General features: G+C 37.7%; 3 protein-coding genes across 5 annotated transcripts; 2 read left to right on the top strand and 1 right to left on the bottom strand.

The window, feature by feature from the left end:
* Window positions 1-8,081: 8,081 nt before the first annotated feature.
* On the top strand, window positions 8,082-15,277 carry LOC145911352 (uncharacterized). 3 transcript variants are annotated; one of them, XM_082998668.1, is made up of 3 exons: window positions 8,082-8,411; window positions 13,924-14,082; window positions 14,210-15,277. In XM_082998668.1, exons 1-3 carry the CDS (start codon window positions 8,243-8,245, stop codon window positions 14,812-14,814), a joined length of 933 nt encoding a protein of 310 aa, XP_082854794.1. In that variant the 5' UTR covers window positions 8,082-8,242; the 3' UTR covers window positions 14,815-15,277. The 3 variants fall into 3 exon arrangements, with proteins under 3 accessions (XP_082854794.1, XP_082854795.1, XP_082854796.1); XM_082998669.1 differs by lacking the exon at window positions 8,082-8,411 and adding an exon at window positions 11,821-12,037; XM_082998670.1 differs by lacking the exon at window positions 8,082-8,411 and adding an exon at window positions 12,852-13,053.
* A 1,929-nt stretch (window positions 15,278-17,206) lies between these two features.
* LOC145911871 (alpha-1,3-mannosyl-glycoprotein 4-beta-N-acetylglucosaminyltransferase A-like) lies at window positions 17,207-19,352 on the top strand. The gene is made up of 4 exons (XM_082999314.1): window positions 17,207-17,647; window positions 18,004-18,219; window positions 18,816-19,081; window positions 19,267-19,352. Exons 1-4 carry the CDS (start codon window positions 17,207-17,209, stop codon window positions 19,298-19,300), a joined length of 957 nt encoding a protein of 318 aa, XP_082855440.1. The 3' UTR covers window positions 19,301-19,352.
* Window positions 19,353-19,923: 571 nt separating this feature from the next.
* LOC145911288 (GA-binding protein alpha chain-like) lies at window positions 19,924-23,369 on the bottom strand. The gene is made up of 8 exons (XM_082998577.1): window positions 23,186-23,369; window positions 22,829-23,110; window positions 22,162-22,265; window positions 21,944-22,108; window positions 21,833-21,880; window positions 21,699-21,769; window positions 21,392-21,620; window positions 19,924-21,133 (listed from the first exon to the last, which is right to left on the bottom strand). The coding sequence occupies exons 1-8, from the start codon at window positions 23,214-23,216 to the stop codon at window positions 20,939-20,941; spliced, it is 1,125 nt and encodes a 374-aa protein (XP_082854703.1). The 5' UTR covers window positions 23,217-23,369; the 3' UTR covers window positions 19,924-20,938.
* Window positions 23,370-23,393: the final 24 nt, after the last annotated feature.

Here is a 23,393-nt window from a genome sequence, read left to right as displayed (position 1 = left end):
GCGCACTCCCAAGTAAACCACAAATCTGTCGTCACGGCCAATGTTTAGTGCCCTCTGCCGGTTTCGCACTAACATCTTCTGATTCTGATAACGAGGCACGTCAAGAAAATCACGTGGTTTCCAACAGTTTCAATGCGTGTAATTCATCACTGTCGTGCACAAGCCCCAGTATGACTTCTTCGAAAGATTTGTGTTTGGGACGAAGAAGAAATACTTTCAATTCTACGCCAGAAAACACTACATCAAAAAATACGCACTTCCAAGTTACAATCGGCAGAGCGACTGCATCGAATAGAATTCTATCAGACAGAACAACTAAGAAAACTGACGAGTTCCTCAATTATCGACCACAACCAGGCACCGACAATGTGAAGATTGGTAAATGGCGACGAAAGGCAGTGACGAACGTCAAATTGCAGGAGTTGTCGGAGTAAGTAACCGCTGTATAAATATCTATGTACATGATTGCTTGAGATTAAAAAACACCTTATTCGATTGCTTATTAACATGAATATGAAAATCTTTCACTGAGCTATTGCACTACAACACCTTTATCATCGCCCGAATTGTTAGGACATGTGTTGTAGTGCACAAGGACAAAAACGAAGCCTTAGCGTATAAAAGGTAGCGTACGGAATTTACTTTGCCTGAATATGTGGTGATTGACTCACGAAACTCGTAATTCCTTGTTTTGGGGCCAGCAGTTACGCTGTCGAAATTATAAGTGTGGTGTCGGCCACCAAGAGTATGTTGCTTCATTCTTGTGGTGACTATGGACAGGTACAGAATATACTTCATTTGTATAGAGTTCTTCAAAATTTAAACCGATATTTGTCACAGAACTTCACAAGATATCGATACGTCATCGACGTCTTCGTCACTTTCAAGCGAACAAAATTCTCATACGCCGAGGTGTGTTGATCACATGGAATATCCGTTCACTGACGACTCATCTTCGGCTGAGGAGAGTGTGACGCAACAAAGAAGCACTAGATCAACGAAAAACTTCAAAGACAAAGTCACCACAAATATCGGTAGTATTTTGAAGTTACCGCATTATTTATTACATTAAAAACCACGCTTTAAAGATCTGCAAGATTTAAATTTTGACGAACTGAAGCGAGAAAACGAACTTTGGCAATCGTTGCAACGAGTCGCTTCCAAGACAGGGGAGTCTACACAAAAACGTTGTTCACCACCGACCCAACGGGAAATAGAATACAACGAACGTGTGCGGCGATACAGCCTTAATCCTGCACTAAATAAGGAGACACCACGACGACCTCTCCTAAAGTCACTTAAATCGCTGCGACCTTTAATAACAGCTGCCCATAAAATGAGAATGACGAACGAAGCTAATTCAAAACCTACGGATGAGAAAATTAAACACAGGAAACCGTCGAAAGGTAGGCAGCGAAAACATTGTCAAGTTTCAACAAAAAAATTCTTAATTTTCGAGCGTATTACACAACTGCAATTAAAATGTTCTTCTCCACTTTATTTTCAATGATATCGTGCACTCCTGACAATAAAACGTTAATTTGGTTAAATCTTGAAGTGAAATTTATTGTTTATATACGTAAGTGCAAAGTTAACGAATGTAAGAGCTAAAAAAAAGAAACGATATACTTTAACGTAAAACGCATTTTCTCAGCTCCAAAGCCTTCGAATGGTCCAAAACCGGAAGCAATTTCTCGTCAATTATGGGGTCAAAATGTTTACCCAAGTGTTGTCGCAAAGGAATTTGCCAAATGTTGCCCATGCAAGATGAGAAGTCGCGAATGGAACATGAATAAATTTTCATAGAACGCTGGAAGACGCGATTTGCAAGAGTTTGCAAATTAATTTACGAAGAGAAAAGTGAAAAGTCACAGCTTTTTAATGATCACCCATGCGTATCGAATAAAATGCAGAAAATAAATCTTAGCAAACGAAGATTTACTGTTCTTTACAATATTAATTCACCACATCGAAGAGTGGTTAATGTTAATTCGTGAATTGTATTGAAAAGAAAAACAAATTCCAAAAATCGAAGTCACGCATTTTGTTGTAGAATTCTAATCTAAACCAATGTATTTTTAGCCAATCTTTATACCTACAGCATTGTGACGTCAGGATTATTGTTGATTTAAAGTCGAAACCATGTAAAAACAACTAACGAGTTTTTAGGGATGCACAGATGCAAACCAATGAATTTATCAATATAAATTATAAATAACAACATAGTATACCCCTGGTTTAAAGTTTTTAGAAAGCAAATTAATTTTTTACTGTTAAAAATTCGAACATTAATTGCAACCTATGTGCATTTACGACACACATGGAGATTAGTTCCTGCAAAAGGTTCGCCTTATCGCGATGTTCGACAATACTTAAATGTGCTGCACATCACGCAAGCTTGAAATGTTACTTTCGACTCATAAATACAGTAGATAGTCCTCGCACCAACCACTATTACATTCATCATATTTTTATTACAACTTTCGGTAGCTGCTGGCGCACTGTGTTGGACAGACTGACTGTTGAAAATATTTTGTCGCACGAGGTTTCGCGGGCTTAAATCTCACTTTACACGGTGCTGCAAACGGCGTGACAAAGTAAAATAGATCACCATAGATAATATAGTTCATTACCGACAGGACTATGATTCAGTGGAATGAGGAATTGGAAATCTTTCTGCGAGTATCATTACTTCGCTTTCATAAAGTTACTGCACGATCGACTTTATTGTAATTGACAAGATCTTCTTATGAATCAGGAAGTTCCGCCGGCAGATTTAATCTACATGTTTCAATGTCCCGAGCGTACGCCCGCACGCCGCCGTATAATGAAACGAACAAAGAATCCGCCGGCGCAAAGCGTGAGTGTGGACCCGGCCTTAGGTTTGTTCCAAGGAAAGAAAGACGAGGTAACTTATGTCAAATTCACACGTGAGGATTATTGTAGCTCGATTTTGGTAAGAACAGGAAGCCACTCGCACTATTCGGACTTATTGTACGAAACATTTTACAGGATTGCAATCAGAGTTTTAAATATTTTAATATCCACAATTTATTAATAGTTTCAATTCTTCATACGACTTGGATTCAATAACTCATTACAGAGGAACCACCTTTGGCATTAACGGTTTTCCAACCATTATAGACAGAGGTGGTTTTACTTCGTGATATTCGTGTTATTCCGCAAGAACAAGGTGGCAATTGCTTGTGCAAATGATATTTCCAAATATGCACTGTAACAACCGCAAAGTCATTGGTTTTTTTAGCACGACTGAGACGAAGTACGTCTCCCTCAATCGCACACAGTTCGATAACGACGTTTACCAAATTAACATGAAATATAACTGCACGGGTGCGTGTATACTGTTGTTTATTAATAGTAGTGGATGTACATATAGGTGAGGTGTGGACAGTGCGGCACACTGTTTCGGCCTGTTCGAAGTGTGCACCATACTGTCTGCACCTCAATGAATAATGTGGCGTGATATTATTTGTATATTGTTCGAAACATTACGACGAAATTGTATACTGTTAGTTATAAAGAAATATATAACAGCGGTTATATTAGACTATGTTTACAAACTGAAATAATACCTTTGTTTTCTTGCCAGAAAAGTAAGCTGAACATGAAGATCGATGCTTCAAGTTATTCCGGTAGGTGGCGTGTTGAAGCAATTAGTCTCCACCTTTTGAAACCAAGTTAAGGATTTAGTAGTTCAGGTTTTTTCCAAATGTCGATTTGTAGGCTAACTTTTATACTGAGCAAGTATAGTTTTCTGCTTCTTGTAGCGATGTTTTAACTAAAAACTGGCTTAAACCTATGAACTATTTGTCCGACCAAATGTTTGGACTGGCTACGGAACGTGGATAACCCACAGCGCATATCTACCATTAAAATATGTAAGAATTAAATTTGAATTTTCATTTCTGCATGTGGGCGTACTTTCAAAATGCAGAAACAAGTTATTGTATAGTTTGCAGACCAACAATTTGCAAAGCTTACAAACATGACCAGACAAATGTTGTGTGATTTTCCTCTTATGCAAGCTTGCACATTTCGCAGTAACTGCACAGAGGCGAAGCAGATTAAGGAAGTTGCGAAACAGAGACATGATATCTGCATGCAGCACTGTCAACGTTGCCGAGTTCGAGCTGACAAGCAAGCTTGCATTGAAGAGGGAAAATCTATCAGACTTGTCTGTCTGTATGTGAAAGTTGTCACCGTCACAGACCCCAGTGAATTTTTTTTATCTACTGTAAACCTTGTCCTTGATACAAAAATACACGGAAACCCGCAGAATGCTTACTTTAGTTAAAAATCTGGTCAACACAGTTTTTATTGTTTTGAAAATTTGTGTTTAGGAATTTTGTTTTACGAAAATCACTTTCTCGGTAAATTAAATAAAGCATCTATCATGCTTGAATAGTCCCAAATAAATGTGGTTTTGAATTTAAGTTCCTTTACCCACCCCACAAAGGGAGAGTCAGTCAAACCACCGTAAATTGGGCCACTTGAACGTTAGGCGTGGAAAACGTTCACGCTTAAAAGCAAAACAAAGTTTCATAGAAATCTTTCCCGTCCACCAAGCAGCCACACCCTGAGCCCACTTTACTTCAGCTTTTTGTTCTCAGAAACCGTTATCGACCCAAAAATTGTAAATTGTAGGTTCGCACGACAAAAAAAACAGTTTTTATTACATTTGTTGTCACAACAAACGGCTTGCTTACGATTTTTGAGTGCGAGTGTTTCAATGCCTCTCTGTACGTAAAGCCATGTGGGAGTGCAGGCGTCTTTTATACGTCAAGACGCATAACGCTTTGTTTGTTGTAACGCTTCGTCATCATGATGGTTTCAAGTCTTTGTGCAAAGAATGAAGTATGTGAAAATAGTTCTAGAAAAATTCAGTTTTGTTTGTTGTGTAAGTTCGCTGAACATAAAGCGTTACGTCAGTTGAAGGTAACGTTACATGTTATGCGTGAAAACGTAAAGTGTTGATTGCTACAATCACAACGCTTTCCAGGGATGATATTGCGGCACCCGACACCTAGACGCCAAACTAAAGAAAAGAAAATGTTTTGAGTAGAACGGGTCTCTGAGCGCGTTTAAATGCAGTAGAGAGATTTATAATGAAGTTAAGCAAAGCGTTTTTTTATTTCGAAGTATATTTGCGCCCAGCAGGTGGTTGAATTCAGACAAATCAATTTCCGTATTCGTCGTACTTCGTAACGCTGGCTAAATAACTTCCAAATATTGAGTGAATGGAAAGCTTTAAACAGCACAGCGTAGCAAGCTTTATTAGCATCTGAAGTTTCCAGCGCTTAGTTTATAATCAATAAAGTGCAAAGCAACATGCCCGGTTCAGACCTATCAATAGTTGACAGTTACAAAGCACCGTCATCATTATAAGGTCCCAAAATAGCTCGTGGTGAGGTTTGCTATGGGGCATTTTCTGCCTCCTCCAAAGCCAGTTTCCGAACAACCTCCCTACTGAGCAATGGCAGTAAACAACCTCCGGGTTTCTGCTCAACGAAGCAGAATTTTTTGAAAAATTCAGGCCGCATACAGAATGGCTTTAGTGCTGTGCACACAAGTAAATAGTAGCTAGAATGTAATGGATATGTATAGCATGAAAGGTTACCTTGAACTTATTTCTTCATATATGCTATAATGTGGTGTCATATGTAGCGATACCTCTTTAATGAATATTCAAGATCAGAGTTAATTTGACCTTACCGTTGTGTGCTGCAAGGATCTAAATTATTTATCGCCACAAATCGTCTTATCACGATAGTAGTAACGGTTTAAATTCCATGAACGATACGTATAAGCGATGCATGACCTCATGTTGGAATGGAACATAACCTTTCCTGTAGATGTTTAAAACGACGACGGTTTATAGGGAATTGGATATTTACATAAGCAGACGCTTCGGAAAGCTATTCGGATAAAAAAGGCAGTCAAGTGTACAGTTTATTTGTTTTTATAACACATAAACAGAAGGTATTTTGACAAACAGGGAGACTTTATTGTCGTGTCGGCTTCTCTGCTCGTTATATCTACAGTGCACCTTTTTTGTGAATTTATTCATGCACTGCATACATAGTGGATAAGCAAACGAAGAACAACGCGATGGGACGGGCGGTGTCTTAACTGTTAACCTGCAATGCTTTTCGCCAGAGATAGTTTCCGTTGTTAAACCATGCGTATAGAGCAGAGATTTTAGTAGACAAGGGAGAGGGACGCGTTTAGGCTGTTTACCAGGTAAATTTCGATTTGGGCTTGTGGAAAACTGTACACAACTCTAGCATCAGTTCAAGCGGATTTATATCAAGTCGGTGTTACTGGTAGAACAAACTGTGAAGCAAGTAGGATTTTAAAGTAACACAGTTAAGGCAATAAGTTGCAAGTCATGTTAAATTTAGAGGCTCTTTACTTGATATAGACGGCGTTCGACTTGCTTTTAGCACACCCTAAAAGTAAGTAGTAGATGTGGTGAAGCAATATTGTTTGCAAATGGGAAAGAAAAATATGAAAGGAAAAGGTCAATTCTCGCTAAATGTGCGTCGCGAAAGTGTGCCCCAGGGATCTCACAAACATTTAAAAATTTAGGAGCTTTAAGTGAGTTTTCACACTGCAATCCATAAAACATGTTTAGGTGTGAAACAATTTCTGGTGTTGCATTTTTCAAACGCTGTTCGGTTTAGGGGTATAACCTCTCAGCATAGTTTATAACCCTGATTTCCGTAGGAAGTAAGTCATAGCGTTAGTTTTGAAGCGCTTGAGCGTCCTGTACAATCAAGTAAGGCTGTGTTATAGTAATTTCAACTTTATTAAAATATACAAATCTTCCACGAACTGTATGTGGTCTTGGTATTAGGATTGTTGCTTCAGACGTCTTGTTCGTAATTTCTGGGAGCAACCTAGGCGTTAGCAAAACCATCGAAAAACACGTAATTTTACCTACATATATTTCGCCCTCGGGGTTTTCTTCAAATGTTATATATAGCAAGTAACACCCGGATCGTAGTCTTTGCAGCCTCCGTTGGACTAGAAATAATTTTCGAATCACAAACGTTTTTTTTTCAAATTGTCCAAATGCGCCACGATAAATTTCGTATCGGTTGAGCAAATACATTGCCGTCAAAACAAAAGGAAATCCCAATGAGGCTACGCAGGTTTGATGAGCTCTTCCTGTACACCCAGGCTTGTAACGGCCAGCAAAGCTTGCTCAGGCATTTAGCTGGTATATCCCGTTCAATTAGAACGGATTTTTTGATGCAAGTGACGTTAATACTTTGTCAAATTGTATCCGGGTTGCTTTTTTCTGTCGGTTCTCTTTTGGCTACGTAGGGGCAGCTTATTAGATGAACGCTTGCTGGTAAAGATCTTTGCACTTGTCTTAAATTTACTCATTTTTTATGTATGGTAATATTGCAGGCGCGAATCCTCGCCCAATTCTTTGAATAAACCATCTTGCGTTGTAGCTTATACAGACTTTAGTATTTTGTATTGTTTACAGCTTTTAATTCATTTGACCTTGGGTTGAAAAATGCTTTAGTCGCCTGTTAGAAACGTCTGTGTCGCTTGTGCTGTTAATGTCGATATGTTCATTACTTTTGTGTCAACCACTAGAATAAAATGACGATCACGTGCATCGTACTTCTCAAAACAACAAGGTAATCAATATTAGACAATTTATTTGAAACGTCAGTCAGCCAAATGGAATGTGTTACCTCTGATTTTTACAATCCATCACAAAATTTCACAACCTGCTATAAAATCCTCAGCATATATAGCAGAACAGTGACAGACAATGATGGGTGTGTAGCGAAATACGTATTATCACCGACACCGCGTAGCCACCATCAATCAAACCATGTTACCCTGTAGCGCAGAGGAAATGCGCAGTGCGCTGTGAAACCATTTCTTCGCCCTTTGTGTGAAGACCTATGCCCTGTCAGCGCAGGCCGAATTTCGCTGTTTAGAAAATACAAGACAAGTTCCACGAAACGTTTGTTGTAAGAAAGTTTTTGTGGCGCCTGAGTTGTCGCTAACATCGCTGGTTGTTCTTTTACAGAACGACAAACGTTAACAGAACAATGTTTGCAGATTAGTTAGAGTTAAAGGAAGCACCCGTTTACATCCTATGATGTTGACGCAAACTGAGAACGACGCAACCGTTTCTATATTTTCACCGTGAATTGACTTCTTGTGCTGAAGGCGACACCACCAACAAACCAGCATGTCACCAGTCCAGAACAAAAACGAAATTTTGAACATGAAGAGAGTGACTTGGATGACAGGAGACAAAAACTCGCGACGGTCTCGACGCCAAACCAGTGGACGTTACCACGTCGTCATTCCACGAAAATACAAGTTCCATTCAACGGAGGGAATCAACCTTTGCTCGTGTAAGTGTTTTTTGTAAATATAGAGTGTGGTGATTTTCAAAATAACTTTTACATTGTGTGTATTTTGAAAAAGTACTGTAATATGTGGCAAAGTGTGAAGGTAAGTTGTTTCATTGTCCCAAAATGTTAAAGTTTCAGGCCTCATGAAATTCAATGTTTGTGGCTTTCACATGTTGACTGTTGTAATAAGAAACAAGGGAAAAATTGACGGGGAAATAAGCCATGAAACAAGACAAACAATTTTATTTCTATATGTAATAAGAAACAAGGGAATTATTTCTATATACCTAATAAAGATTCCGCAAACTAACCGCAACAAGAATATTTTTTCCTGTCAAAGCCTGTTGACCGACTTTCAAGTATATCAATCAAAATATTTCGAAATACGGTGTTTATTTTCACGACGAATTGATGGCCCAAAATTAATTTTGCAACGATCGATTCTCGGCCACATAATGTTTTGCGGGTCAAATGCAAGAACAGTTTTGTAAACACGTGTGTTTTGTCGTTTGGCGCGCACTAGTGGCAAAAATTTTGGAAAAACTTTGACACTTGAAGCGCTCTTGTTCTTCATATCACCATTCTCGCGCCGAGTTAAAAGTATTTTTGGGGTTGCGTCATTCATAGAGTAAATGCAAAAATAGGGACTTTTGAATAAAATAGCACAATGGTATTATCATCAAGTTGATTTTTTTAATTCATCATTGCATCACGATGACTAAAAATTAAGGGCGTGTTGTTAATCGTAAGAGTTATAACATTTTCACGCAATATGTCAACATATATTTCGTTTCATTGTTGGAAGCAAAAACAGTACTGGCATTAACAGTTGTCCGAAAAGAAAACTGCTGATGCTGTAATGCGATGATATTGTTGATTAACATATCCGCAAATAGTGTTGGAAGTGTCTGGAGTCTGGATCTGTCTGTAAACAGCAGCGTAATTGCTTCGGAGCATGAAATAACAAAAGTAAATGAAAACCAGAACATTATAACCTATCGAGCAAATCTAATGGTTGAGCCGGGCCCACAGGTGATATTCGATTTTACTAACGAAGCAATAATCGGCAACAAGTTTCCCAACGGTGAAAAACATGCAATCTTAACATTTCCCACGAGCTTGGGGAATCCCCAGGTATTATGACGATATCGCCGACGACGACATAATTTGGGCCCCGGGGAATAACGAGTGATATTTAAAGTGTCTGGAATATGTGAGCAAACAGTTGTATAGTTAGTTAAGCTATTGTAAATATAAGCCTTGCCAATTTTGTTTATTTTAAATGCAGTAATAACATTAAGTTAATGTACAGAGGAAATTGCTATTTCGCCGTAATTGTTATGAGGTGGTCAAGGTTTGTTCAGTTTTAATGACAACAGTCACAAACCCAATGCACTAACTTCGTCATAAAAAAAACAGGTCTTTGAAAATTGTCTCTGTCAGGGACGATTTGCGGCTACGCATGCGTATAATGTTACTGACTTAAGTAGTTCAAGCGATGAAGCACATCAAAACATATTTTTCTGCCGACGAGCCATGCATGAAATAGACAGCCCAAGCAAAGATATAGGAAGTTTTTGTTTGACTGTTAAAAACGGGCAATAAGCAGCTAGTGAATGTTTTAATAACCATTTAGCGTGTCGCGATTGGGATATTTTCGAAAACTTTCAAAAGCTGTAAATGTAAAGGATATATTAATACATGCTGGAGTATGTTGGAAGGCTTGATAAAGTAGCTGTAAACGCAAAGCAAGAAACAATGTATTGCGAAATGACAAGCTGTAGAAGAATTTAATTTCCGGAAGGCAATGGTTGTTCCATCGGTTAACCAAACATTCGAAATCAGGCCCTTGAACGTTCAACTAGTTGTCATGTAAATTCAGTTATTTTTACTTTCATTCAAACTTTCTTGGTTGTTATTACAGTTCATTTCAAAGAATCAAGCCTTGCCTTTTGTTGGAAAGCAGAACGCCAAGCGAAGTGATACGCTTAAGTGATAACGAATATTTGAACTCAAAATTGTATCGGACCTCATAGTTATGGTACAGCTTGTAGCACATTTAGAGTCACAGCCGGTCGGTAAGGTAGAAGCCTCAGGCAGATTGTGCGTTGACTGCAAATGTGAGACAACGTGAGGTCAGTTTTTAACCATTACTTTATACTGACAATTGTCATTGCTCGTGCAGTTGTTTTTTCCGATGCAGTGAGCGAACTGAGGCCAGTATAGTATGGTCACGCGTGTTTCGAAATGAAGTGAATTGAATCATTATAGTGTTAAACTTAAGTCTTAGTGAGAGAGTTTTAACTGTACTAAGATTAGCTATTTGCAGTTTTACAGATACACATGAACTTGATGCATATAGCCACGCGAGGAATACTCAATAACTACAATTGACACTAAACAGCATAAACGCCCAGCAAGTTAAACATCCTGACTAACACCCCAGAGAAAAAGTGCACTGAACCTAAATGTTGTCCCCTTCTATTGTGCGCAAGTAGTTAGTAAAAACCGCAATCTATGTTGACTCATCATTGAGAAATGCGCACAATGTATACAATGCATAACAAGTAAAAAGGACTTACTGCTTTTGCAACTCCTAAAAATACAGGTACGGCAGTTTTAGGTAATATGCGTTTTGTGATATACGCGCAAAGCCATCAAAACCAAACCCGATGACAATAGGTATCAATTGCTGAGATCACATGAGGAAGCTGCGAAAGGCCTTGGTGCGTGGAATGCTTGAACAAGTAGCGCTCTTCAGCCTGAATGAAGCGAAAATTTCTGTCACGTTTTGAACTGTCACAACTTAACGCTCAGTTGCAGCTTAATAGCTTGGCCTATCTGCTGTGTTAAGTCACCAGCCAAAAGGACAAGCTTTTTTCAGGAACCTTTTGGGCCGCAGTAGTTATATTTGTATGGCATTATCGCTTGATAGTAATTGCATCATGGGTTGAGGAATAGTAGTTCGACTTAAACCATCTACAAATAGGTATTGTTTAAATCACGGCGCAAACAAGTGCACTGTATATTGAAGTTCAAACCGAAAACACTTCCCAGTGAAGTGCCTAAGCACCGGTAGACAGTGTGGGAAAGTGATGCAACCATGACTGTTTTTTTTGAACATATATACTTTTACGCAGGGGTGTCAAACTGATGGCGCGGGCAAAATCCGATCCGCCATGTCTCGTTTTGTGGCCCGTGTCAAGTTATGCGCTTGCATTGATAAGACCAAAGAATAAGAAACCTGTAGTGACTACTATGGCCTTCGTAAAATCTATACGTAGTTATATAAGGACCATATCACGAAATGAGTTTGACACACTTGCTGTAACATATGTCGTTGTATATAATAAGGCGTATCAGTCTTGTGACACTGAACTGTACTTTTCTGTACTTTTTAAACAGTGCTAAACCAAAAAAGCACTATTTGTCGGTTAACCACCGGATAAAATTGGTTTGGACCAACTCTGAACTGTTCCCAATGTCATTTTGTAACAAATGAGCTATGCTGCGACGTAACAATAGTGCGAAGCGGTCAACGAGACTTTGGAACTTCCGTCGCGCGAATAACAATGAAGCGAACTTACCGCAACGAATGGTCCCTGCACCAACCGGAGGTGGCACAGGTACATAACAGTTGTTAAGCAACATCAGACTCCCACAAAGGCGTTGACTCCTCAAATGAACTGGGTTTGATTTAAGAAACAAGGAAACTGTTGCGTCGTCGTAACTTTGGTGTCAGTGACTAGTGAATCTATACCCACCAGGGTTGGTTGAACTAATCACATTGGTGAAGCTCAATGTGTTTTCATGTTGCGATGGTAAGAAACCTGGATTTTTAAACAGGAACCTCGAATTTACGCATGTGGTGCGTCATGCGTCCCAGAATAGCAAGCGTAACCATCGTAAGTTAAAGATTAACTAATCAACCCTACGTTGTCATGGACGGTTGTTCAGATACCATTTTACACAACGTATGAAGCGCGGGGCAACACTTAATGTAGAAACTAATTGGTAATACTATATGATTATTCGAAATACCTACTGACATCAACATCTGTTGGCTTTCTCGCTGTTTAAGTGTAAATATTTTTCTGAACATAAACGCAAATAAACCCCGAATTTCCTTTCACGTGGATTTGAATGCCACAAAAATTTTGAATCGACAAATTCATGTTTTTAGAAATGCGGTCAATTTTGAATCTTTTTTTCTCAAGCGGCCAGTAACCGTTACAGGGAATGTTGTAGATCGATAATGCGGTGTCATCCCCAACATGCAGTTTGCCCGAGGCTTATTGATCAAGGCCACTTAGTCTTTGTCAAAACGAGCCTTCTGGCAGACGTGTTTGAATATGACCTGGGTCTCCATGCCGATCCAAACGTATAGGAATGCTATTTGCATCGATTAGGAGCGCTTATCCGCAGCGCAGAAACAACATAAAAGCATGTCACATAAAACGACCCTGGGCACGAAAAACGCGTCGCTGTATAAATAGGCTGGATCGGGACGTTCAGGTGTTTGTTCTGCTAACGTTGGAACTGTTGCGTTGTTCTGATACGTCAGAATACGACGCGAGATTCTCTGTAAATATGAGTCTTACAAACGAGAATCAAAAGCAAGACAGCATTTTCAAAGATGTTGGTTAGTGAAAAGTAGTGAAATTGTTTTCGAATCGATTTTTCCCTCTGTCTACGACTGCGTGTTTTTGTCGGAAGCGCTTTTATGTTCGCACTTTGCGGAGAGTTGAGTGCAATTAAAATTTGTTTCTTAATGTTTAATGAGCAACCAATCTAAGCGAACGAAAGGTAACTTGTTTCGCAAGCGTTAAGGATTTGTGCACATGAAGAAAGTGTGTGTAATTTGTTGGTCGAAAAAAGTGTGAACTAAATCTCATAACGTACTCGAATTCGGTTTTATTCCAAAAGCACATACGCAACTTTCAGTTTGTGAAAGTCGAGCCTCGAGGGAATGTTGACATAAGGGTAAGTCAACAGTGAGAAACAACATGACTATACAGGCTGTATCAAGTCAATGTTCAACTCTCCGCTCCCATGTATAGGACACACACATAAGAAAACGTGTGCATGGTTAATGATTAATTACATGCACACCAAGGTTTCATATGAGACTTGGTAATGCATTTTTACGAACTGGCTGCATTGTAAGGCAAAACCTTATTTAATCAAAATGTCATTTATTTTCCCTCCTGAACTTAAACTTGTAGTCATTTGTCCCACTTGTTCCAAACAAAGCCTACATAGAAAAAACTCAGAAGTGTCACATTTACCATTTTACGTGTTTCTGTGGTCGAAATAACCGGTACATAACTTGGGTTTAGTGGTTTAGAAGGGTGCAAACACCGAAATAGTAATTCGTTGTGACAAAAGGAATAAAAAAATTAAGGTGAACGCGTGACCATCATGTTTTAATTGACGTCAAGTAGCATGCTTATATACCAAAAGAATTCAAAAACTAATGGATGTTTTATTTAAATGCATTCCTGTTTTTCAGGTGGAAGCTTTTCATTCAAGGTTTGTCCGAACGTCAACCAGATGGTTCTTGCTTTTACCACTTTGCTGTTTTTCGCTTCCTTTGAGTGCCTTCTTATTACTATCATGACTGTGGGACCAGGTTTGCAATCAAGAGGCTTCACATACACAAACTGCACAGGTTAGTTTCTAAAACTATGGCGCCTTTATAGTTGAGAAATATTCAACTCAAGAGAAACAGATTTAATTGATCACCGATTTACCTGAGAAATTTTGTAACTTACACCAAGCATTTTCGTTTCTTCCAGTGATCAATACCATCTACAACGGCAACTCAAGTTGTTACGTGACTACCCTTGAAAACCACGGAGCCGTCAACCTTTTTCCTTGTTTGCAAATATATGTCACACCCGTGGTGTCATCATCCCCGTCAACGACGTCAAACAGAACTAAACGCAGTCTGTCGACAAAAAAGAGCGACCAAAATATCAATCCCGAAAACGCTCCCGCATCGAGGGGAAAACGTGCCTCTGAGGCGACCTACGCATTCTCAAACACAACTGCACTTCTACTTTTTCAAAACGAACTAAATTTCGCGGGCGACGATTACTTGTACAGAAGATGCTCTTATTTGCCCTCCCAGTGTCCAAACGACCAAAAAACTTTAATGACAAGCATTGCTGAACACGCGCGCAAGTACGGCCGCATCAACAGCACCTACACGTGCTACTACAACGCCGAAAAAAGTCGCGTCATGTTGCAACGCTTGATTTCGGAGCAGGCGATGCTTTACTCAGTGTTGTGGCCGATATTCGGCATGGCAGTTAGCGCCCTCGGGTGCGCCACCTTTTGGAAACGAAATTTTAAACGTATGAGCAGACTCTTCATTTACAACAGTTGGTCGGCGTCGTAGAGACCCGAACTTTCAGTGATGATTTACTTGATCAATTTCCATGGAAAAAAAGAGGTTATGTGTAACCAAAGCGTAATTGCTTAGGTTTTCAATATACATACATAAATGTGTATTCTGACCTTATGAACGTATCGGCCTTGCTTTTATTACACGAAAATTTCTCCAAGTAAAAATCTCAGCATTGCTTTTACGTGAACCGCTTTTAACAAAACATGTGCTAAATAAAATGTGCAGGTTGCCTGAAGCAGAGTGCTAGAGTTTTTACCATTGTGATATATAAGAAAATAAATACTTTGAATTGCTTGTTGTTACTTTGAGCTTGCACATATTGATTATATAAGTAAGTTATATATCAAATGCAAAAACCGTCAAAATGATGTTTGCAAACACTTTTTTTGACAACTTTTTGTACTATATTTCTTGCTTTTATAAATAACCGATAAATTAGGATTAACAAAGGGTTATTGATCCATTTATATGCGTGAACAGTATACATTTTCAATAGAAACATATTTTAATCAATTGTATTGATATTACAAATATTATTATGAGAAATAAAGTCAGTGTTGGCCATCATTCGATGATGTCAGCGGCGAGTAAATTAAATAATTACAAACTAACGTGGAAATGAATTACAAACCAGGAGGAAGCTGACGAAGAGAAAGACTGGTTGTATGTAGTTTTATTCTACGGTTTTAACTTGTATAAAAATAATTAGATGTCAAACGTTGGCAGAGTAATGGTTTTTGAAATGATTTTATCACTGTTCAGATAGAAGGTGTCCTGTCAGCACAAAAAAATTGTTTGTTGTCCTAACTGTGAGCAAAGATGAAAGGAAGTCACAGGTAAATGAAAACCAAAACTTTTGCAATTATCCCGACATTAAGGAAAGCATTTTTGATGACAAACAGAAGTATGGTAAATTTTCTTCGGATGCAGTTTATGATGAATGACATTTCGACTTGATATATATCTTCAAAGCAAATAGACAGCGTAATACTAATGTAATAGGATAGATATCTGGGGTAAAAAGACAAGTCAAAACACCCGTACGTCTTCTATAGCAAAACCCATGTTGCATGGAAAACGAATGTTTTGGCTTTTTGGAATATATAGATCTTGAATATATAGTTGAATGTGATTTATTCGGCCAACCTTTGATGTGAGCCGTATCATCCAGGACAGCTAATTTAAAAAAATAAATATTTTGTCCTGTATTCTTATTCAAACTGTTATTACTTATTAGGGCAGAGAACGTTAGTAAGCAGCAGTTTGGGGCAGCATTCTAAAGTTTGAGGCAGCTTGCTAAACTCAACATATATGTCACAAACTACATACTTGCATTGTCACAAACTGCAAGTTACCATTTGCATAAAGCAACATTTAAAACCCTCCCGTCATTGCGGGATTTCCTTGAAAGAGGCAGTTTGTCTTGTCCACAGGCGGAAGTGAGCGCAAACTATTTCCTTTGCTGTGTTGCATATTAGGCAAACAATTAGCTAAACATAATGATAAAAACAAAGGGCGCGACAGAAGTGCCCGTATGTAGTCGAGCTAAATGCACGAGTTTATCTTTCATTTTACGGGCAAATAACGGGACTGGAGGGAAAGCAGAATCATTTTTTATCATGCCCAGGACTAAGTTCGGAAATGGCAGCCAAATCGTGGATGCGTTGTTGTCACGTTTATTCAACAAAACAGGGAAATGAAGCCAAATGAATGCATCGGACTTAAGTTCAGCTTTGTCAGATGTAAATTGGAAAAGCAAAAGCTATTAAAACATACAGACGCTGTTTTCACTCGAAGTGTTACATTGGCAATGTCTGTCTCACGTTAAATCTGCTGCCGTATTTGTCCAATGATCAGTTTTGTGAGGTAAGCGTAAAATTAAGCAACGTTCAGTTACGAAAAATCTTTTTCAGTTCTGAGGCAGTTTTCGTTACTAATTTGTGTAATTCCACAAAATGAAAGTCAGATGATGATACAGAATTTATTCATTTAGGTTTTGGTTGTTATATAGCCATAACTGAATAACTGTTCAGGAGTTTAATTCCAACTCTGGCATGATAGCAGTATAGTGGGTAATACTAAACAACCAACAAACTTTTATAAAATTTCTATGTTTTGTTTTCATGGGACGCCATTTAAAAAAATTTAAATCGTCTGAAATTGTCGTTGTCTTAATAGCATTCGCTTTCATTCTTTGAACAATACATTAACAAGAATGATCCATTTGCTCTTATTCTTAAATCTTTCAACAAAAACTTTCTATTTTGTAACCAGGTTTCAAGTAGCCTACGTTTAAAATTTTCTGATTTGAAAAAAAAGGTTCTTACTACTTTCAGGTACCTCATTTCAGTGTTCGTCAAAACCAAATCTGCGTGATGTCATAATGAAAATTTTAGTAAAAGTGGTGCTGAGTATATGTCTTTTGGTGCTGGTTTGCGTTTTTATGTTGGAACAACACCTGCTCTCTGACGGTTTTCGTGGGACTAGCTCACGGATTTCAATCCAACCGAGAGATAACGATCTTAAAAATGCCACAAAACCCTTCGTTTCAGAGAAGCCATCAGAGTTGTATTATCCGCAGTACAAATACGGATCTGCCAAACAGCACCCGTATATAGTAATTGCTATTCCAAGCATCATCCGAAAAGGCGATTATTATCTCAACAAAACTTTAAGGCACATGATTGATCCACTGACGGAAGTTCAAAAGCAAAACTCAGTGTTTGTTGTGTATCTTGCTGATGACAAGTCCAGCTTGTTTGAATCTCAATCCAAACAGCTGTACGCGGAATTTCAGGAGGAATTTGACCGGGGGATAATTGAAGTAAGTTCAAATAATAACCATATGAGCAGGGCTATGTAAGTAATTCAGTGGTACAGCTCTTCAAGAATTTAATCCATTTGGTTAACTCCTGATAAGATGTAAGCAGCAAGTTATTTGATGCACAGAACATGTAAATGGTTACATTTTTCAACTTCGACTTGTCATGAAAAGGTGGCTTTGATTCAGCTTGCCTGCAATGCCTTTAGCTTCGATGCCAATGGATCTAATGATCTATATACGATAGCTGAGATCACCAAGGACCTTCCAATCGGGCTTGTCCTGCGATAGCATAATACACTATTGCGTTATGCCTTTTTATTGTGATTTGCCACAATGTACTCTTATTTTTATGATAGGTAATTGGACCACCGCGAGAACTTCATCCAAACTGGGAAACAAACTTGGTTCCAAACTTTGGTGACAAAATGGACCAGGTACGATGGAGATCTAAACAAAATCTTGATATGGCCTTTCTGATGTCATACATTATCCGTTTTCTCGATCCAAACTTTTTTCTAATGATGGAGGATGATGTCCAAGCGGCCGAAAACTACATGAGTGAAATACTTAAGGTAAGATAAACAGCGTTAATGAAGTTTTGTTTTCATCTAGCTTTTTTACTACCTTTACCGTTTAGTTTGTGACAGAGATGGTACTTAAATTTGTAACAATAGCTATAAAAACTATACGCAAACTTGCAGAACGGATATGAAACCCAATCGTAAAGGAATAGTTGTGCGGGCATTACATGAAATAAACTGATATACTCGGCATATTTTTAACGATAGTTTTCTTACAAGTTGTTACGAAGCCATAAACGTATATAGAGGTTATAATTAGTATCATGCCACGTTAGGCAGTCTGGTCTATAGTAATGGAGTACGCTATAGTAGCATATACAATACCGCTACTTTTAATAGTGATGGTAATTACAGAAAATGGGTACTTTAAAAACTTAGTCATATTCAGAATATTATAGCATCAACAACTACTCCTACATAAGACTGCAGACCTCTAGGCCTATGCATCTTAAACATAGTTGCACATTAACAGTTTGGCAAAAAAAAAATATTGTGGTGGACCTATTAAAACCATTATTTTTGCAAAAGAGAAACATAAGGCTCTTACATATTCAAATAAAATGCCTCATAATGTACGTTTTTTGCAGTTTGCAGAAGCAGAGCCAACCAATACATGGGAATATTGCAGCTTCACAAAAGTTGGAGGTGCCGGAAAACTATTTCACTACAAATCAACAAGAGAGTTTGCAGTATTTGTTGCCATGTTTTGGGACGCTAAACCACTTGACTGGTTGTACTGGGACTTTGTCCGAAATAAGAGGTGTGGCTACAGTGAAACTCAAATTGTTTGTAGAGAAAAGAGCAACAAACTGATCAGATCTTACTCCGGAGACTTGTTTACACACCTGGGCAAGTAAGTGCTGTTTGATACGAACTAGAGGCAGAGATGAAAATTATCACTTTTGTGCTTGCCAAGCTACATGATAGCATGGATAGTTAGTCACAAATAACGAGACTTAGACCAAAAATACGCGACTTCGCAACAAACTATCACAATTAATGAGACATGAACTTTTACATTTGCCGATTGTATTTTAGAGTGTCGTCAAAGACAAGCTTTGGCATTGATTGACCAGCTTTTTGGAAGCCAAAAATACGGAAGTGAAACAAAGCGTTTTTACCGCACCTTGGAGAGAAGTTTACATATGCACAAACTGTAATGCACGACAAACTTTTTTGGCCACATTTTCGTTCGTTATATTTTGTATGTAAATCTTCCAATTCCAAGCATAAATATATAATAAATACATCAAACAAATAAAAAAATAAGTTTGTGAAGGAAAGAAATCAAAGCAAACTGTTGTTGTGAGAGCTGGGGCACAAAACATAAGACAATTTTATTTCATCTATTCATTGGTAAAAAGTTTTTTGGAAGCAAATATAAAAGTGATGACTTAACCAATCTCTGAACATTACAATGTAAAATTGTCACTCTTGAAGTATATGTTAATTTTGGAACGTAATACGCTATATTTTATTAAATTTTTAACTCAAACCATGCTTCCTGCCACTACCTGGGTAATACATACAAGTTATTTTATTGGTGAAACTGCTACTGGTCACATTCGGCTCCAAAGAAAGTGCTATAGGATGTTACGAATAGACCTCCTTTGCAAATATTCAGCATAGTTTTCAACGACAATGGGCCAAACACTATTTCCCAATACTTTTTGGTCCGCGGCCCAAAAAGTTTTCAAAAACAAATTGTGGCAACCAGCTACACAGTTTCAAAAAACGGTATAAATACATCGTTGTATACAGTAAAGAGCAGAATTTTTTGCCAATGCCGTTCTACTTGCATCTTTTGATGCAACAACGCGGCGATGCTCTAATATCCTTATTGGGTGCGACAGAACACTGTGCAGCGTACTGTCGCATCTGATTACGTATGAAGCAGCTGAACCGAATGACGTGGTGTGGAAAATGCGATGGTGTCTATGTCGGAGAAACCAAAAGAGCGTTGAAGATCAGGATAATAGAGCATCGCCGCAAAGTTGCAATAAAAGACGCAAGTAAGATGGCATTGGCTTGTTGCAAATGTTAATAAAACCACTCGCATATCTACTACACTAAAAAGAGGACTCGCCGGGGAGCTTGAAGAATCGTAGACACGTGACTTGGGACCAGAAGGCACTCTAATAGAGAGTGACTTTATATTGAAATGAATGCGATGTAAATTTCTCTAAGAATATCTTTTTCTCTACGTTTGGTAACGTTTTATACGTCAATTTTCACATTGGTTGTAAAATACACACGTCATTTTCGGACCCTTCAATTTGTTCAAACACTGCCTGTTATCAAAATAGCTTTCATGTAGGATTCAAATTTTTGTTGATCTGAAGCAGTTAACATTTCGTTTTCAGTATGGTGGTTAATTTAAGCTAAATGCCTGCACTCTTTATTATATTACTTGTCCAATAACTTTCCGCTTTTATTATACTTTCTATGAGTTAGCCTTTGTAAAAGTTTTACCACATATACAATGCCTACAATTGGTTCTGCCAACTATATCAAATTATCCTTCTAATGCAGTTTAATTTTATCTTTGTTGTTATATTCTTAAAACAAGAGGCATTCCCACCTCAAAATTATGTTTAAAAGAGCATAAAAAAAAACAATAATACAAATAAAAAATGCTGCAACCTAACATGATGGGCCATTGCAAATGCACACTTGCATTGTGCACGAAAAGATGTAAGTTGACTAGCAGCTAACTAGTTGTTAGAGTTAATGTCACTTCCTTGCTGCCTGGAGTATGTAGGTACTCATCAACGCTTTGCTCTTCCACACGCTTGCGTCTTTTCTCAGCACATTCCATTACAAGCTTGTTTAAGTCTATTGCTTCATATCCAATTAGCTGCTTGAGGTTTCGCACAAACTTGTAAACAAATCGCTTGCCCGGGACCTGCACAATTAATTTTAATTTTAACAAAAAACTGATAATCTGTACCATGTGTTAAGGTTTAACGTAATTTATGATTTAGTGTAATCCAAATATATATATTTTTTATATAATATATATATACAATATAAATACAGTTCAACATAAAGAGCATAAATTAAAAATATAAATACTACAATTGATGGAACATGAATATTGTTTTGTTTTAATATCACAAATGTACATTACAATCTACAAACACAACTCGAACATTAAACTAACCTTCGATATCATATCACCATCATAGTAATATCTTAAAGATCTGGACAGCTTTTCATAGTTCATTGTGGGTTTGTTTTTGCGTTCACCCCATTTTTTTGCAACCATCTCAGGATCAAGCAGTTTAAATTCTCCATCATCACCAACCCACCTTATATAATTGATGCAGTCCGCATCAGTAAGCATTTCTAATAGGAATTGCCAGAGTTGTGTTTGTCCATTGTTACCAGATCTTTAAGAGCAAAAAAGGAAGTTGCTGCACCATCTCTATTGCAACATTTCAAAGTTGCTGCAGACTACAGTTACTTACCGGTTTCCAGGTGAAATTCGACTGTTTGTCAGCCTTACAGAACCACTAAATGTACCGTCATCAACAGAAGCCTGGGTAAAACATATTTTACAAAAATCTGAAACAGACAGTACAATAGCCAATAAAAAACTTACATGTGGCTGTGTTGCAATACTGTGAACAGTGTCAGGTTTGACAAGTTTCTAGAAAAAAATTTGTCAATTGCAGTTCAAATTATAAAGCTCTGTCAAATCAATTGAACATACTTTCAACAATTGAAGGTGGGACCATAGAATATTCCCATATGGAAACTGGTCTATAAAATCTGACTGTGACAATTCTAACAAAGATTTTCCATCCACACCATAATCTTTAATTACACTTGTATCAAAGTCAAATTCTTTTGCAACCCATACCATCCACTGGTTTACCTTCAAATAATACAAATGTATATATGCCGAACAGCTGCAGACGAGATGTGTACCTGAGATTTAGTCCAAACCAATGGGTTTCCAGGAATACCCAGCTCACTTTCATGACTGCTACTTGACTTTTCTTGCAAGGCATACTTTCGTTTACGCCGGTTAGCTGGCAAAAAGAACATGTTGATTATAACTTAGGTATCATGAATGATTCCTTGAAACACTGACAACTGATTTGATTTGCCAAATTAGTTATTTATTTTAAACTATTTTCAAAAACTTTATTTTTTTATAAATGTATGTTAAGGATGTTTGCTTTTAATATATTGCAGATTAAATGGGCTTATAATAAAAAAGCAATTATATGCCATGTTTACTTTTGGGCAATGTCATTGTAACAAAGTTTGTTTATTTTGTTAAATAGCGAGATTATTTACAGCATGTGCATATCCACTTCACCAAACAGCTACCAAGACTATTTTATTGCCTTGTACTGGTATATTACATTGCATATAGTTGTTGGATAACAGCGAGGAAGCCTTGTTGAATGACAGGCAAAACATCGGTGAATAAAAGTTACGTTTTTAATGTGCCAGAAGAACAGACTATTAAACTAATTTTTCTGCGTTACCTAATTGTTTTTGCATGGATTGCAGATAAAATAGCAAAAAAATTAGGATGGCCACAATGCGGAATAAAATTTACTCACAATATCAATTTGTTTTCTACCTTTTTGTTTTGTAGCAGCAGGTGTTTGAACTTCTTGTGGTTTGTTTATATCAACTATCACCAGTTTGGGATTGGTGTCATTTGTTTGCACTTGAATGCTAAGTTCTACACTTCCAGAAACCTCCACACCATGTTCGAACAAGCTCAGCTGTGGGTCTAATGCAGAGTCTTGAATGAATATATCATGTTTACTTAAATCAGATTTACAAAGTCTCTTTCCAACAGTTTCACGAAGGTTTAATAAAGGTGTCTTTGTGTCAATCTCTTGAACAATAACCGCATCTGTAATAAATACATTCGCTATCATTATTAGCCTATATTGACATTCTAGTAAGCATGTGATATTTTTGTTCATACCTTCGGAACTCAACAAAAAGGATTTGTCCATTGTTTCTCTTTGTCCACATTGACTTTTGTAATTTGTTTTGCTAACTTGTATGCTGTTTTAACAGTTCAGAGTCATTGACCAGCGTCATTTTCACTAAATACCAAAAGCTGGAGAAAAATGATATCACATGATATATGGTTCCTAATTCACGTCATCAATGGATTTGATATCACAATG

The sequence above is a fragment of the Ascidia mentula genome, chromosome 8, assembly GCF_947561715.1.
Source record: "Ascidia mentula chromosome 8, kaAscMent1.1, whole genome shotgun sequence".
Lineage (NCBI taxonomy): Eukaryota > Metazoa > Chordata > Ascidiacea > Phlebobranchia > Ascidiidae > Ascidia > Ascidia mentula.
Note: the sequence above shows the minus strand (reverse complement) of the source record. Positions and strands in the feature narration are given on the sequence as shown.

Coding starts and splice junctions, on each gene's coding strand:
- LOC145911288 (XM_082998577.1), bottom strand. CDS start 23,216: ATGGACAAATCCTTTTTGTTGAGTTCCGAAG. Junction 21,881..21,943: donor CCCACCTTCAATTGTTGAAA/GTATGTTCAATT, acceptor ATTTTTTTCTAG/AAACTTGTCAAACCTGACAC. Junction 21,770..21,832: donor GTATTGCAACACAGCCACAT/GTAAGTTTTTTA, acceptor TGTTTTACCCAG/GCTTCTGTTGATGACGGTAC.
- LOC145911352 (XM_082998668.1), top strand. CDS start 8,243: ATGTCACCAGTCCAGAACAAAAACGAAATTTTGAACATGAAGAGAGTG. Junction 8,412..13,923: donor GGGAATCAACCTTTGCTCGT/GTAAGTGTTTTT, acceptor CCTGTTTTTCAG/GTGGAAGCTTTTCATTCAAG. Junction 14,083..14,209: donor CACATACACAAACTGCACAG/GTTAGTTTCTAA, acceptor CGTTTCTTCCAG/TGATCAATACCATCTACAAC.
- LOC145911871 (XM_082999314.1), top strand. CDS start 17,207: ATGAAAATTTTAGTAAAAGTGGTGCTGAGTATATGTCTTTTGGTGCTG. Junction 17,648..18,003: donor TTGACCGGGGGATAATTGAA/GTAAGTTCAAAT, acceptor TTTTTATGATAG/GTAATTGGACCACCGCGAGA. Junction 19,082..19,266: donor TTGTTTACACACCTGGGCAA/GTAAGTGCTGTT, acceptor ATTGTATTTTAG/AGTGTCGTCAAAGACAAGCT.